The 17,428-nt window shown below is 35.3% G+C and overlaps 1 protein-coding gene across 3 annotated transcripts in view; it reads right to left on the bottom strand.

Annotated features, from left to right (window-relative positions):
- The window catches only part of SP3 (Sp3 transcription factor), an 81,257-nt gene that overhangs the window by 35,923 nt on the left and 27,906 nt on the right, over positions 1 to 17,428 (bottom strand). For all 3 annotated transcript variants that reach the window (XM_081814154.1, XM_081814155.1, XM_081814156.1), the window contains one exon: positions 9,865 to 11,224. In XM_081814154.1, the coding sequence (XP_081670280.1) occupies positions 9,865 to 11,224 (1,360 nt within the window). The remainder of the gene's footprint in view (positions 1 to 9,864; positions 11,225 to 17,428) is intronic.

The raw sequence follows: 17,428 nt of genomic DNA, 5'->3' as shown, positions 1-17,428 counted from the left end.
GCTAATGAGGGAAAGTGTTTTCTGGAAGATTCAAAGCTGTAACACAAAAGGATTCAGAAAATTAGAAAAGTCACCACTTTACAAACCTTAATGAAATAATGAATCCAAATGACAATGAAAAGCTGGTAAAACATTAGTTGAGAAGCAGAGAGTTGGAGGCACATCAAGCAATAAAATACACAGTCCCTGTTTGAATCCTAATTTGAACAAATTCTAAAAAGGCCTTTAAAAAAGTTTTTTAAAATTTATTACTGAAGTATAATTGACATACAATGTCATATTAGTTTCAGATGTACAACATACTGATTTGACAATTTCATACATTATTCAATGCTCATCACAGTAAGCGTAGCACCATGTGACACCATATGTTATTACAGTACTCCTATTTTATACTCCCTATGCTGTACTTTCATCTCTGTGGTTTATTTATTTTATAACTGGTAATTTGTACCTCTTAATCCCCTTCAACTATTAAAAAGACTTTTTTTAATCAATTGGGGAAAACTAAACATTGCAAGGATCTTAGGTAATATTAAAAGATTACTAGAAATTTAGGGTATAGTAAATAACGGTACCGTGCTTATATTTTTAAAAATCCTTATTCATCAGAGCAGGTCTCAAACATTTAACTCTTCTAAACTCATGATCACTTTAACTCTCAAAAATTGCTGAGGATGTCAAGGAACTTTTGTTCTGTGAAATATACCTATTTGCCAGAGGACAGGGTGAGGGAGAATGGCTATGAAGTAGCACATGGGAACTGATAGGAGTGATGAAATGATACTACATCTTGAGTATGGTGGTGATTACATAACTGCATGCAGTTGTCAAAATGCAGAATTATGCATTAAAAAGGATGAATTTTACCGCATGTAAATTATGTCTTTATAAAAAATGGGAAAACTTGGTTAAATATTTGAGGACCTCAAAGGGCCTTTGTTTACATAAGTATATATATCCATATTACCATATCAGGCATCAAAATTGGGAAAATTTTAAAGCTGTATTTATTAATTTTAAAATAACAAACTCATTAAATATTAACAAAAATAACATTTTAATGGAAAATAGATTTTCAAAAAAGTAAGCACAGTAGGAAGTTTTTGCAAATCTCTTTAATATCTAGCTTATTAGGAAACAACTAGATCTTCATATCAGCTTCTGTGTTCAATCTGTAGTGTTATCACATATTGTGTAGCCTCAGGAAAATTCCACTGTACACACTATATGTGCGGTGAGAGTAAAAAAGGCAAATAACATCTTAGTATTATTATGAAAATAGCTTTGACCTCACAAACCCCCATGAAAAGGGTACCAGGGGCTCCCAGACCACACATGGAGCGTTCCATCAGTATTTTTGGGTAAAATTTTACAATTCTGAAATTCTATTTTAAAATACTCCAGCAAGAGGGACACCTGTATGGCTCAGTCAGTTGGTCTTGGAGTTGTGGGAAGAACCCCATGGAGGGCCATGCTTGACAAGGAGTCTGCTTGAGATTCTCCCCCTTTCCCTCTCCCTCCCCCCAACCCCGCCTCCCATTTCCCCACGTGCACACACCTTCTAATAAATACTATCTTAAAAATAAATAAATAAAATACTCCAGGAAGAATAAAATTTTAAATAGCAGAAATAGAGGAAACAAGAATGACAGAATACTGACAAATGCTGAAGCTGGGAGGTGGTTACATTAAGGTTCATTATACATTTTTCTGCTTGTATGTATTTTTGAAATTTCCTATAACTTTTAAAGTTACAAGTATTTTATTGTCAGTTAAACTGTTAATTCTGGGTGCCTGGGTGGCTCAGTCAGTTAAGTGTCTTGCCTTTGGCTCAGGTCATGATCTCAGGGTCCTTCCGCATAAGGCTCCCTGCTCAGCAGGGAGTCTGTTTCTCCCTCTCCCTTCCCCCCTGCTCGTGCCCTCTCTTTCTCAAAATCTTTTTTAAAAATTAAAAAAATAAACAATTTTTTAGCCACTTTTGTGATCACTATTATTTCCTCATTTCCCATTCATTTCCTCTGGAAACATTTTTCCACTTAATCCTTCAGTAGTTAAGTTTAGTAAGGGTCTTTGAATAGTAAACTCTCAGGCCTTGAATCAAAATGTCTTCATTACATCCTAACTCTTGAGTAGAAGTTTAATGGCATATAGAATTCTTGGCCGCTGGTTATTTTCTGTTGGTACTATGAAGATATTACTAAACCATCCTCTGGGATCTGTGTGTGTGGCTGATGACAAATTTGTAGGTCTGTAATTTCTTTGTAAATAATTTGTCTTTTCTTTCTGCTAAATGTAAGATTACCTTTCTCCATAATTTTAGGGGTGAACTTATTTCTGTTTATCTTAATACTTGGAAGTAAGATTTTCATCTGCAAACTGTATTTCTTCAACACAAGAAAATTCTCATCCATTATCTCAACAAATACTGCTTCTCCTGCCCATTCACTCTATTCTCTTTTTCTAAAATTCCTACGTTGGTAGCTCTCAATCTATTTTTCACGTCTCCTGACTACTCGTTCATTATCTCTATGCTGTATTTTGGGCAAATTCCTTAGTATATTACTACTGACTCACTCTTTTTCTAGGTCTAGCCTAAAAGTTGTCCTGTTTCCTCCCTCCCCCGGCCCCTCCACAAATTTCTCTATTTCATCCAAGACAATACTGACAAGACACACCACTACCAGTAAAAAAGAAAAAGCACTGTCAATTAAACATTGACATGGATTGTAGGATGTACTCCAATTTCAGAAATATCAAAATGTTCAACAATGTGTGTTTTAGAAGCAAATGTTTCTCATTTCTAATTGCTTCTTTTACATATCTACCCTCCTTTTACAACTTTTCTAAAAATGCTACAGCTTTATCTCATTGATAATTATAAACATACTAATTAAACTCTTCAATAGGTTGTTCTTTCTTTAATATGACATGAATTCATTTCCAAACTGTTGTTTTATTGGCTATCTTTCATAGATTTTATGTTTATCAGGTATTTTGGAATTTTGGTTTTCAGGCTTATCTTGAGTAAAATTTTTCTCTGTATTACAGCTCCATGTCTGGAATTTTTACAAGTGCTTCCACCAAGTCTCTCTGGCCCCAGTGCAGATCCATGTCTTATACTGGCTTTAGAGAAAATACTGGAGATATCACAAATCCGGACACTGAGCTAACAATTCAATGGTTCAGACCGGTTCAGATGCTGATCACAGATTCTGTTCCTGTCCTATTTCCTTGTGTCCTCTTCTCATTTCTGTAAGTATAAGTCTCATTTAAGCCATACCTTGGAGTAAGAGAGCAGCACCATTTTTTTTTTTTTTTAAAGCTCCCCTCTAACACAAGGGAGCCCTATTCCAGCTTGGTTTTAAGCAGTGAATCTGATCCTTGGCTCTTCCTCATGTGGGGTTACTTTTATCTATATTAATAGATAATTAAATACGCTATAATTCCTGACCTAAATACTTAGCAGATATGTTCATCCTATTTTTTTTAAAAAAAAAAGTTACTAAAATTGAGCAGGATAAAAGAACTGTACAGGCAATATAATTATAATAATATTAAAAAAACGCCTATGACACCAAGTTTGATTCCTGAGAGATTAGAGATTTCCACTTTCTACATTAAAATTTCCATACCAAACATGTATCACTTTATAAGCAGATAAAGCAAACTTTAATAAAGTACAGGAAATACATAATTATGATAACACTAAAATCGAATGAACAAAAAAATATTGTTGGGGAAAAATCAGAATATGAGTGATTTTCCCAAGCTCTGAAATAAAAATTTAGTGAAAGACCATGGCATGCATGTACAGGGTACAGATTCCCAACTGAAGAACTCAGAACTAGAACAAAGCAGGGTATAATGTACAATACCTAACTAAAAGGTCCTCACATTATACTGAATAATAAAACTTTAAGGTCTACATAAAACAATAGCTAGATTGGACCCCTATTTGTGTAAGAGGGCTAAAAGATCTACCAATCACTTTAAATCATCATGGGTCACAGACATGCACATTTTTTCCCATTCTTTCTTTAGCTCTAAAAAGACTGCATTTCCATCATACACCACTTTTCAAGCAGTAGGTTTGGCCTTTTAGCAGTATTTATACATTCCTATAAGCAGGCAGTTCTGACATGTGATTCCTTAGACAAAACCAAAAACCATTACTTTTATTTTGTTAGAATCGCCAATGAAGTTGTTCCAGAAGACACTCGCCCCACTTACCATGAAAAAATAGGCTAGTATCTTTCTCCAAAAAATGAAAAAAAAAAAACAAACCCATATTGATGCAAATTAAACAGCAGAACATCCAATCAGTGTAGTACAGAAAAACGACAACCAGAAAACCAAAAAACAAAACAAAAACAACCAAAACCCTAAAGGCTGTTGTGAAAGCCTTGGGCCAGTTTCCTTCCCTACCCAAATGTTAGAATAGTAACAAGATTACTGCAAGAAAGAATTTCGTAACTAAAAACACCTAAACAGTAGCTGACATCTCTCTCTCTCCGTTTTGCCCGTTAATACTTAAATTAACTATAAGAGTTTTAAAAATCCAACTTTTTGTAATGCTTCCATTCACTATTAATTTTAAAAAGCACAGCTACCAATTAGTTCACAACTATGCAGTTTTCCAAGGGTAATGGGAAATTCCAAACATGAGGTTTTTTTGCTCTAAAGAAGTAATGATTTCCATAAACTTTTCTTCCTACCTCAAACACCTGACTGAATTTCAAATACACCCAGTCTTAAAGGATAAATTTGTATTCATATAGAACAAAATCTGGTAAAATTTGAGAGACTGAATAAGTCTTGGTTTGAACTTTGGGGAAATTTTCTGACTAGAAAAAACTTTAGAAAGATACATAAATCCATACTTTGTCTCTTCCCACCCATTTTCAAATACACAGCAATGGTAGACAAAGTAAAACTTCAAAAACAGAAGTTCTCTAAATCAACATGCATTTTTTCAGTGAAAAAGAAACAAATATTAACAGTGAGTGGGGCTGGAGCTTGGGGCATGATGAGCTGCTCTACCTTCCAAGGAAAATGGGGATCTGGTTTCTAAGGGGTAAGAGGCACTAAACATACCCATCACGAGGAGGGGTCCAGAGTCAGACTCACCGCCTTAAACAGTTTAAAACTGCCTCTGAAGCAGAGGTCATTTTTGTTAAAGGGGAGCTTAAGAAAAACAAAAAGTCAAAGAAATTCCAGAGTCCCAGTAAAAAAATCTGTGTCTTCTCATTCATTGTGAAAATTATTATATTATTTCCATACTTATCAAATACAAAAATTCAAACCAATGATGAAAAGTTTTAAGCATTTCCTCTGGGCATACTATGCTCTAACACAGACAAAAAAACTTTATTCTTAGTTTCAGGTAAAACACATCCTAAAATAATTTATCTGGCTTCTTGCCAATTAAAAAGACAGTACACCAAGGGGCATTTTCCTCTTACCAAATCTTCCCAAAATTAAAATTTCCAGGTTCCATTACTAAATATGCCACTGTATACTATGCAGCATTTATTCTCATTCTTTAACTTTTATTTTCTCAATTTTTTTCCCTATTCCTTTAAAACTGGGACAAAATTCACATTTAATGGCGTTCTGGAGTACTTCCTTATTTTACCCTTCCTTGTCACCATTCAATAAACTAAATTACCACTTTAAAAAGTCCATTTTAGGGGCGCCTGGGTGGCTCAGTCGGTTAAGCATCAGATTCCTGATTTCAGCTCAGGTCATGATCTCAGGGTCATGAGATCGAGCCCCGCCTTGGCTCTGCACTGGATGTGGAGCCTGCTTAAGATTCTCTCTCTCCGGGGCGCCTGGGTGGCTCAGTCGGTTAAGCGACTGCCTTCAGCTCAGGTCATGATCCCAGGGTCCTGGGATCGAGCCCCGCATCGGGCTCCCTGCTCCGCGGGAAGCCTGCTTCTCCCTCTCCCACTCCCCCTGCTTGTGTTCCCTCTCTCGCTGTCTCTCTCTCTGTGTCAATTAAATAAATAAATAAAATCTTTAAAAAAAAAAAAGATTCTCTCTCTCCCCCTCTGCCCCACCCCTGATCTCTCTCTTTCTAAAACATAAAACAAAACTAAGTTAAATTTGTAAAGTAAAATTTGAGAATAAAAAGTCCATCTTGTATCTAATTCATACAATGTTGCTATTCTGATAGTATTTTAGAAATAAACCACTGTACTGAAATATTTAGTGCTCTGTAACAATCTACTTCATAAATCCACAAAATCACAAATTAATCTCCTAGGATTTTTTTAACATGTATAGATCTCTACGACCTTTAATTTTGTTCAAACTTTAACTGGTTTCTAAAAATTGGTCTCAGAACGCCTTCTAAACTCTTAAATATTACTGAGGTCTCCAAACACTTTTGTTCATGTAGATTATATATTTTAATGGGTGGCTCAATCACTAAGCGTCTGCCTTCAGCTCAGGTCATGATCCCAGGGTCCTGGGATCGAGCCCCACATCAGGCTCCCTGCTCCGGGGGAAGCCTGCTTCTCCTCCCACTCCCCCTGCTTGTGTTCCCTCTCTCGCTGTCTCTCTCTCTGTCAAATAAATCAATAAAATCTAAAAAAAAAATTATGAGAAACTATGATTTTCTGTTTTAAGAATAATAAATCCATTACATGTTAACACAAATTAAACATTTTATGAAAAACTACTATCGTCCAAAAATATAAACAAAAGCTTAATGAGAAGACCATGTTTTACATTTTTGCAAAACTCTTAAAAAATGCCTAGGTTAAAAGAAAACAACTAGAGTCTCATATTTTGCCTCTGCATTCTGTTGGCAGCATGTGGTCTGGAGTGAAGCACAGAATGAATATCCAGTCTTACAAAGATACGTGGCTGGAAAAGGAGTAATTTGATTGCCTTTCAGCATTCTTTGATACTATATACCAAACTTGACAAGTGGCAGTTTCTTATAGGTCAGTTGTACTGTAAAACCTGAAACCATATTGACAAACTTTCTACACACTTGTGATTGGTCTATCTCAAACTCTGAATGGATCTTTTTACCCCTGCATGATTTTGTAACATGAATTGATATCTGACAACTACTGGTTCACTGAGTTATCATATAGATCCTCCAAATGTTGGCACATTTCTTTATAATACAGTAACCCCCAAAAAATCCCATTTATTAATATCACTCTCCATCTCATCAGAAAAGTATTTTATTAGTAAAGCTATCAAATTCACAGTAGTAGTTCCGAGTTTTACAAAATTCTACTTTTCACTGGAAAACCCAAATTTTATCACTGGTAGCAAATACCATCAGGCTTTTTTCCTTTAATTAACCAGCTCACTTAATTCTTTTTTTTTTTGAGAAAATATTTGCTCTTAAATACATGAATCTCTCAATAACCATAGTTTGTCAGTTGTTCAAGAAAAAACAATCTTTTATGAAAATAGCATATAATTCACCTTGCAACTCCTACAACCGCACAATAAAAAAAAAATTTTTTTTAAGACAATCACCTTATTTTGGTATACAGCAGAAATGCTTTGTTAAAGCATACTTCCCATTTTATCACAATGAATACTACAAAGACAAGCAGCAAGAACAGCAAATTAAAAATAGAATGAGATACCACTTCACACCCATTAGGATATCAGGATGGCCATGATCAAAAAGAAAGACCATTGTAAATGTTGGTAGGAATGTAGAGAAACTGGAACACTCAGTGGTGTAGTCCCTTTAGAAAAAGTTTGGCAGTCCCTCAAAACATGAACAGTTAGCATACAACCAAGCAATTCCACTCTTTTGTATATACTCAAACAAAAACATGTCCACACAAAAACTGTCCACAAATGTTCATAGCAGCATTATTCATAATAGCCAGAAAGTAGAAACACTGTCCCTCAACTGGATATATACTGCAGTCTATTCATTTACCTTACTGTGGAATATTATTCAGCCACAAAAAAGGAATGAAATACTGACACAGGCTACAATACAGATGAACCTTGAAAATATACTAAATGAAAGAAGTCAGATACAAAAATCCACAAAATGTATTATTCCACTGATACGAAATAATAGGCAAATTCAGAATAGGCAAATCCAGAGAGACAGGAAGTAGATTAGTGGTTGCCAGGGGCTAAGGGGAGGGAGGAAATGAGGAGTTAACTGCTGATGGGCATGGGTTTTTTGGTGAAAACACTCTAAAATTAGATAGTGGTGATGGTTGTACAAGTCTGTGACTACATAAAAACCACTGAATTATATACTTCAAAGAGTGAATTTTATGGTATGTGAATTATATTTCAGTAAAGCTATCTTTTAAAAAAGGAAATACAGCACTCAAGGGTCGAGATTTAGTAAAAATAACTATTTTGACTGGTTCATCAAGATCATTCTTGAGTGAAAAGTGCATTTTTCTTTAACTGCAAGTACATGATCATGAAGAATACAACAACTAGTAGTATAGTTTGGTGCCACTAATTTCATTTTTGCTAAGACACAAGCCATTTTGTGAAAATGTAAACACAGTGAGGGGCGCCTGGGTGGCTCAGTCGTTAAGCGTCTGCCTTCAGCTCAGCTCATGATCCCAGAGTCCTGGGATCGAGCCCCACATCGGGCTCCCTGCTCAGTGGGAAGCCTGCTTCTCCCTCTCCCACTCCCCCTGCTGTGTTCCCTCTCTCACTGTGTCTCTCTCTGTCAAATAAATGAAATCTTAAAAAAAAAAAAAAAAATGTAAACACAACAAAAAAGGCAAGTAACTATAGTATTAAGAAAAGTAATCTGACATCAAGGACCTCTGAGAGGGTCTCAGGGATCCCCCAGGGGTCCACAGACCATGCTTTGATAATGGGTGCTCTAAACTATTGCTTCAGAAGGCTCAAATACAATTAAAGGCTTGCCAAGTACAGATCTGAGGCTTTAGAACAATTCCAATTTTCTAAGTATAGACGACAAATTTCTCCAAAGAAAAAAGGTAATCTCTATTGTGATAGGAATTATTTCAATAAATCAAATTCAAGTGTCCTAATGTAAGAGTTTGGAATCTGACTCAAGTGGAAGGTTATAATAGTAGTAGTCACCACAAGAACCCAAATACAAAGGAGAAGTGTAAAACTAAGGATTTAGTGCACAACAAAACATTCAATAACATGTCATCTAAATGAACATTAAGGTAATGATGATACCATCTCTTTTAAACCGTATTTTTAATTTCTGCCAACACTGGAAGAGTAGACTTCTGAAATTTCTACCCATACTATCAATAACAATATATCTAGCACAGTTAAATTTAATGCTCACTACACACTTGAAAGAATAAACTATCACAGATTCAAAGAATTTTCAGTCTGGAAGGTACCCTAGGATTTAGTTACCTAGTCCAATAACCCCATTTTATATAATGAGACAACCGAGTTTGCAAGAGAAAACAATCTAGCCACAATCACACAGCTAGTGGGTGAGACAACATAAATGGTCTTGGCTCCCAGTGCCACGTTTTCACCATGACAACCTGATTCCCCAGACAAATATAATGCAAAAATATTTAATTTACATCACAAGAAGCACAACCAAGACACCTTACCTGCCAAAAAAAATTTTGTAATGCTTGACAATACCAATCAGATGTGAAAACAGATATAAAATTAAAGAAAAACTACAAACGTAATTTATGGCATAATGAAGAAATGAATCCTTGACTTCAAAACTTTCAAGAACAATCTGGAAGACACCTTGATGTCTACTTTTCATACAAACAAAGGGAAATGTATCACCTTTAAAAATAGACAGATATAGAAAACATCTTAAAGCAAAAAATATCCCTGCATGTCAACAAATCACTTATCTATGGCATGACAAGACTTAAGACTCACCTGCAGGACTGTCAGCATTCTCTCCTGGGTGTAGCTGTATACCAGTAGAATCTATAGAGTTCACTGTAACTGTCTGTAGATTTGGCAACTGACCAGTGCTTAGACTAACTGGAGTTGAAGTCAAGGCCCCACCTGCTGCAACTTGACCAAGCGTGAGTGTCTGAACAGGCGTCAAAGTTATTTGTTGGGCAGCAGTATTCTGTATTTGCAAATTCTGCAAGTTCTGGACCCCTTGTACTTGAAATGTTTGCCAAGTTATCTGTCCAGAAGGGGTCACTGTCTGTGCCTGAATTAAAAAGGTTCCAGGATTCAGCTGCAACTGAAGATTTTGCAAAGCCTGTTGTGATATATTCTGACCACTGGCTTGCACACCATGGATTGTCTGTGGTGTAATGCCTTGCACAATTTGGGCTTGACTGGTTGGCTGCTGAGACTCTGGAAGTTGTAGATGTTGTACAACAGGCTGTGCTGTAGAAACCTGAATATTCTGAGCCTGTGTCTCTTCAGAAACAGGCGACTGGATATAATTTCCCTGAAGATCTGAAGAATGGACTTGCCCACTAGAAGCAGTCAAGCTATTTGTGTTTTGTTGTAATATACCTGTACTATCTATAGTAACAGGCAACTGTGATGAAGATGATGTTGGCACAAATAAATCTGTATCAGTATTAGTTTCATTAATATCAGGAGAAACCCGCTCACCAGTCCTTTCTGAATTGTCTGAACTATCCATAGCTTGTCCTGTGTTTATCAAATGTCCATCGGCATTAATGCCTGCAGTCATTGTCTGAGAACTGCCCGAGAGTCCCAAAGAATCTAGATCGACACTATTGATTGGTACAAAGGTAATATTTCCTGGCAGACCAAGAGGCACATTAGCAACTACTTGGGTTTGGCCAGGAAAAGATGAACCACCAATTGCAACTCCCTGAACCTGGACTTGACCAGTCTGTGGTATGAGATTCTGGATATTAGCAGGAGGTGTTCCAGAGGCAAGCAAGGTTTGATTAGAGCCAGGAATGATCTGAATTTGGCCACTTTCTTGATTTATACCCCCATTATCTGAAGAGCCTGTGAAACCAATCTGAACCTGCTGACCATCTGTTGACTGAATCTGTGGTATTACTTGATACTGAACATTGGACACTGTACCATTTGACGAATCTGATCCTGGTGCAACTGAAAATATTTGTTGATTCTGCAAATTCTGAAGGGGAAGGACATACTGCCCACTCGAAGTAGCCGCACTTGGAATCTGTACTAGATTACCAGCTTCATCTTTTATAGTTGTAGGTGTGGCTGACAAAACCTCCCATCGGTTTGGTGCTCCTCCTAACTGTGCAGAAGCCAAATCACCTGTCTGGATAAAGAAAACAAAAAATGTTATGTGATATATATTTGTGGCATATTTAAACCAGTCCTCAAAAAAATCTAAGAACTGACAAATTCTACTACCTGAAATTAAAAGTTCTCTTAATAACACAGCAGACTTCAAATACTGAAGCAGTACTATATAAACCACAATAATTATTATTTCCAATTTTGTTAGTTACTGCAAAGATAACCCATGCTATCTGAACAGGAAAAAAATTTCAGAGTAATCTTTGTTTTACGAACTGGTCTTCTAATTCCTCACCTATGATCTCTAATCCATACAGTTAAATCAATAGAAGTGTAAGTGGCTAGGAAAGATGATGGACAGCTCAAACCAAAGATCTCAAACACTGAAGAGTTAAAAAAAATACATATAACCTACTAAAAATATATATCACTAATTAGGTACATTATATTTGTATACAAAAAACAAACATAACCAGTACAGTGTTATCAAGTCATCTGAGTTAGAGAAGTTAAGATTTGTATATTATTGCTGTAAACCTTAAGTCAAACTATTAAGGCTACTCTTTTATGGCATACATTAATGTCCTCCAGAGTAAACTTCCTGGCTAAGGCTATTCCATTAGCAAGCCATCAAATTCTTTACTTTTCTCACGAACTACCAAGAAAAAAAAAAGAGACCTTAAAAATTTTTAATGAGTTAAGATTATTGCCCTGTGACCACATGGCAAAGTCACTCCATCTGAAAGGTTTTCCTAGACTCTAAAAGCTGGAGGATATAGACGATGGTTTTACCTACTACTCTATGTTTGCAGTAAGACATATCCATTGTGCATTCTGTGATGTGATAGAATTCTCAGTTATCATCCTCGTATTTTATGGATTAGGCAACACTGGAAAAATACCAACAAAGGAAAGCAGAAAGCAATAAAATCTTATACATCAATGTCAAAGAATAACATTTTTTGAGAGAATAAAGTAATGTCTCACACTGGAGCCATTCTCTTAATGCCAAGTACTATGATAATGATTTATAAGATTATATCATCTACTCCTTACAACAATCCTGTAAGGTAGGTATTATCACTATCCTCATTTCACAAATGCAATAATTGAGAAACAAAAATCACACAGGTCTCAAATGGCCAAGACAGGATTTTTAAAACTAGGCCAAGTCTAACTGCAGAAGCCAGGCCTTTAATTCTATACTAAGCTTGTCTCCCACTAAGACCAAGGGTAAAGATAATGGGGAATGAGATCCTATATGAATTACTCACCCTCAAAATAAAGCCATTCCTATGCCACTTCCTTCTAGATCTATATGCAATTTCCTGTGACTCTGTGTATCACCAGACAATGAAAACGTAAGTGTATCTAGCCCAGCATTCTCAACGCAGGACCCACACCTGGGCTTCAAGGGATCTATGAATCCTCTAAATGAACATAGCAACTTTTTGAGAAAGTGCAATTGGGAGACAAAGGGATAATCTAGGGTTTCATCATATTCTCAAAGGAGGTATATGACCACACAAAAAGGTTAACACATACACTGTTCTCTCAGTATGAACCATTCCACAAAATTTAATACAACCATTATAGAACCAGAAGATTTTAAGAGTTTCTTAAAAAACTACCTAATTTTCACACAGATGCGTAGTTGAAAAGCATTACTTCAATGGATGAACCACAGTTTAATGATTCAAGCGATTTGAGCACATCAGCCAAGTTGAAATAAGCATATGAGTAAGCTCATGAAATAAACAATCTCTGTTTCAAATGGTTCCCAATTTATCCAAGCAGACATACACATACATGCTACTACTATGTGAATAGTGGTGTGCACCAGCCATATGATCAAAACGCTTTTTGGGAACATAGAAGATGGGGGAAAAAAAAAAAGATCTCACACAAGAGATATTTTAAGTAATCTTAGAATAAAATTTATGACTTCACCATAGGCAGCTACAAAAGAGAGACAGAGGCATTCATAAAGGTATAAAACAACAGCCACAGACAAAAGGAAACTCTAAAGAATGTGTAGTTTGGAGTTCAAGAGAGGATCCAGAAAAGGCTCATATTCATAGAGAAAAGTAATGGGGAACAAGACTAGACATTTTTATCAAGGCCTGTAGTTAATGGCTTTGTAGATCCTGCTAAGGAGTTTGGACTTCATCCTACAGATAGTAAATGAAAGCTATAAAAGGTTTTTAAGCAAGTGAGTGGTGCAATCAGGTCTGTGTTTTATAAAGATAACTAAGAGCCAATGAAGGAGACCGAAAGAAAGCCAGAAGAGACTAAAGACAGATAAAATGTGGAATCCAGGACAAATGTATAGTCTTGAACTAAAATAATCATCTTTTAAATACAAACATTTAAATTTATCAAACTTAAATTACTAAAATAAAGACCAGTCATTAAAGTTCCATGTCATTCTTCAACTTCTATCTGGTACAGGAATTACAAGCCTAAGTCATCTTTCCCAATATCAGAGCAATAATTCATGTTTCATTTCAGTCTCTTGGCATTTTAAATAAAGATATTTACATCTATACTTCATACTGAAATCTACACTAAAATATAATGTCTAAAATCCAATCTTTATTTTTCTAAGGTTGTTGTTTACCTCTGGAGAATTGACTGTTGAATTTTTTTTTTTTGACCAGCACTAAATTTACAATTATTCAACTTATACCAAAGAATACAGTATCTCAGGTACAGATTATTTTACAATACTGGCATTTTGTCCTTTTTCATCCTTAAAAAAATGTCAAATTTGTGGCATCTTAAGTATTACTTTTTACAAAATTGTAGTAAGGACAGATTTTCAACCATCAGTGAACAGTTTTTTAGTCAAGAAATTCTGTGAAAATAAATACAGCTACTCAAATGACAAATCTGAGTAAGTACTACCCAAGGACCCCTCTCCAGAAGTTAAATAAAAATAAACTGTGGTACTACTTTTCCCAACAATGCAGGCCATTAATTGAAGGGAAATCCCCAAACCTAAGACAGCATGATGTATTTGAACTTTTCTGAATAAACCTAAGGTGAAATGGATATACAAGAAATATTTATGAAGCACAAACCCAGAGGGAGGAAAACCAGCAACAAATAATTTAAGAAAAAAGGCAACAAAAAGAATCTTTTAAATGAAATAAATTTATGCTTTAAAAAATTTACTAAGTATTAAATGTTTTAATGGAATTGGAGAGAAAACACGGAGTCAGAAAACTATTAGACCTTCATGATTTTTAAGCTACCATTATGCTTGGGGGAGGGGAGTACATTACACTAGAAAGGAAAGAACTCAGAACTGACTTCTAGTCCTAAGCTAAAATTGTGGAATTGTGTGTGATTTAGAACAGGACTCAATTTTATGTTAAAAATGGGAAAATTATTACCTTGTGGGGTCATAAGAACCAAAAGAAAGTGTTAGGCTTTACAAACTATAAAACACTATACAATCCTAAGGTAACATTATGATTAGTAAGATTATGAGGACAGAGGATGATCTGAATGTCTAGTACAATTCCTAGCATAAAGATCAGTAAATATTTATTGAATAGTTAAAAGTACTTACTTTAAAATCATTGCAAAGAAAATGATTGAACTGATCAATAAAACTGACCTTGAGATAATTAGTCTTCTATGAAAAACTACACCAATTTTAAACCTATTTATTTCCATAATTCCACAATAAGCCCCCCAAATTTCCAAACTACAGAACCTTTACGAAGCCCATTCATTTGTAAGAGAAATTTTATCAGCAGTACACCACGAAAAAATATGAATTAGAAAATCATTTGAGACCAAAGAACAGTTGTAAAAATGTTTGATGTTAGGCTATTGGAAACACTATAGAAACAAAAGAAGAGAGACATAAAAACACGTAACCCAGGCAAGAACTAGTATTTGGTTCAGATAACCCTCAAGAAAAATCTACCAGTGTTCTCTCAGTAATTCTAATATTCTTTTTAGACAACTAACAAGACACCATCTGACATGGAAGTTGGCATTATTGTAAAAAGTTGTAACTGAAGGTACTCTTAAGTCTCCCTCTGTACATAAACACAAAATCACAAGGTAAAAAGGACCAAAACCAAGAGTAGCCCTGGGACGTTGCTATAGCAATTCATTACAAGGGCATTCTCCAGTGCAACCAGGCATGGAGGGGGGGAGGGGCAGTTGAATGGGGAAAAAAAAAAGAGGCTATCTTCTCAGATAATACCTGTGGAAAGGAAAAAAGAAAAATTCATACCACTTATTGCATAGCAATCGGAAAGGATTATTAACTTCTCAGTTCCCACAAATGGCTTTTTGAAAGCCAGAAACAGGCAAGGGCAGAGTGTTACTGGAAACAAAAACAAGTATGAAGCTAAGGTGGAAACAAACTAAGAACCACTCTTAGGCAAATACTCAAGTTTCTTAAAATCTTCAAGGAACACTGAAGAACTCAAAACCAATTTCAAATAAAAACAATTACCCAATTAATTGATTACAATTTAAACTAAAGTACAAATGGACTAAGCAAATTAATAACCCAGAAACTCACATCAATACAGATTGGACAAACTTATATTGCATGAAGATCTACATCTTATATTTCCTGGTTTATTACTAAAATTAACTATACAACTTCTAATAATAAAGTACAAAAAAGAGACCTGCCATCAAACCAACTTTGGGAGTCCATGCTGTGGGACATTATAGGTGAGAATGGTTTATGATTAGACCTATTCAGCACTGCACTGGGGATAACCATTCTTGGCCAGGATCCAGAAAGAACCCATACCATAATATAACAAATTCTAAATTCAAAACTCTTAAAACAAATCTCCAGTGCAGCTGACTGGCTTTTCAATGCCCTTTTAATCTTAAAATACTAAACTAAACCAGCACGAAGTTGAATTTTATGTGTATATTTCTATTTGATTTTAAACACAACAATACTATATGCAATGTGGTACCCTAGATTAGATCCTGGACAGAAAATGGGCATTAGTGGGGGGAAAAAGTGAAATGAGAATAAAGTCTGTATTTTAGTTAATACTGTATTACTGTTAGTTTCCTAGTTTTGACAAATGCACTATGGTTATACTAACATTAGGGGAAGCTGGGTGAAGGGCATAAGGTAACTCTCAGCTCTATCTCTGCAACTTTTCTATAAATATAAAATTACTGCAAAATAAAATTTAAAAAAAATCACAGCTACAAAAAAGCTCTCTACGACCTCTGATGATTCCCAGTAATTGAATGATTACAGTAAGATTATCTAAGCACATTTTTAAATAGAAACAAATGCCCATAAAAATCACTTAAATTCTCTTCCATTTTCTGAGATGTACATGTCTGAAATTCACTTTTAAACTAGAAAACTAATTTTGCCACTTGTTAAGGCAAACATATTCAAGCCAATCTTACTAATTCTACTCAGTGAAAAATTTTATGCATGCGTACCAAACATACAAAGAAAAGTGCTCCTACTGATTCTAGTTCATGTTCATCTGGCGGGAAATGTGATGTCAGTAGAGATTTGGTAGCTGAGAGGAGGAGCTGAAGAGGCATGGAAACAACCTCCCTACAACTATATGAGCACAGCAGGATAAGACCAGAGACAGTGTTCTATTGCCAGGGCTGAGATTCACATACACAAGTACATATACATATTTTTCACCCATAACTTCCTCCTTCACTTCTCCCCTCCCCCATCAGTGAGCTACATAAACTAGGTAAGTTGCAGCTACAAGAAGTTTTTCGTTGTAATTGAAAATACTGTAAAAGACAAGAAGAAGCAATCTGCTTTGCAATTTTACTTGTGCAGTGGTATTTTAAGATAAACAGTCAATTTGTTTTGGCACTGTGGGGCTAGAGAGATAATTCATAAAAAGGCTTACCAATCCGTAGTTTGTTTAGAAGTAACCATGCCTCTCACAAACATAATTTTATGCTTTTACATTTTAATCAGCTTACAAAAGCACAAAACCCAGAATATTTTTAAGAAATTAAAGCTATTCACATCCCTCCCTCTACAGTGTCATTTGAAGCACTAAAATTACAAATACAGTATTTAACAATACAGCTTAACATTAACTTCACTTTTAGTGTCTAGACATACTAAGAATTTCTTGCAGATTATGCCAAATATCATACTTTTTTGTCTATAGTGACCAATCAAAATACCACTACACAAATCAATTCCTATAATCCACCTCAAAAGAAACCAAAA

This window comes from Leptonychotes weddellii, chromosome 3, assembly GCF_054177405.1.
Source record: "Leptonychotes weddellii isolate Sample4059 chromosome 3, ASM5417740v2, whole genome shotgun sequence".
In the NCBI taxonomy this organism is placed as follows: Eukaryota; Metazoa; Chordata; class Mammalia; order Carnivora; family Phocidae; genus Leptonychotes; species Leptonychotes weddellii.
Note: the sequence above shows the minus strand (reverse complement) of the source record. Positions and strands in the feature narration are given on the sequence as shown.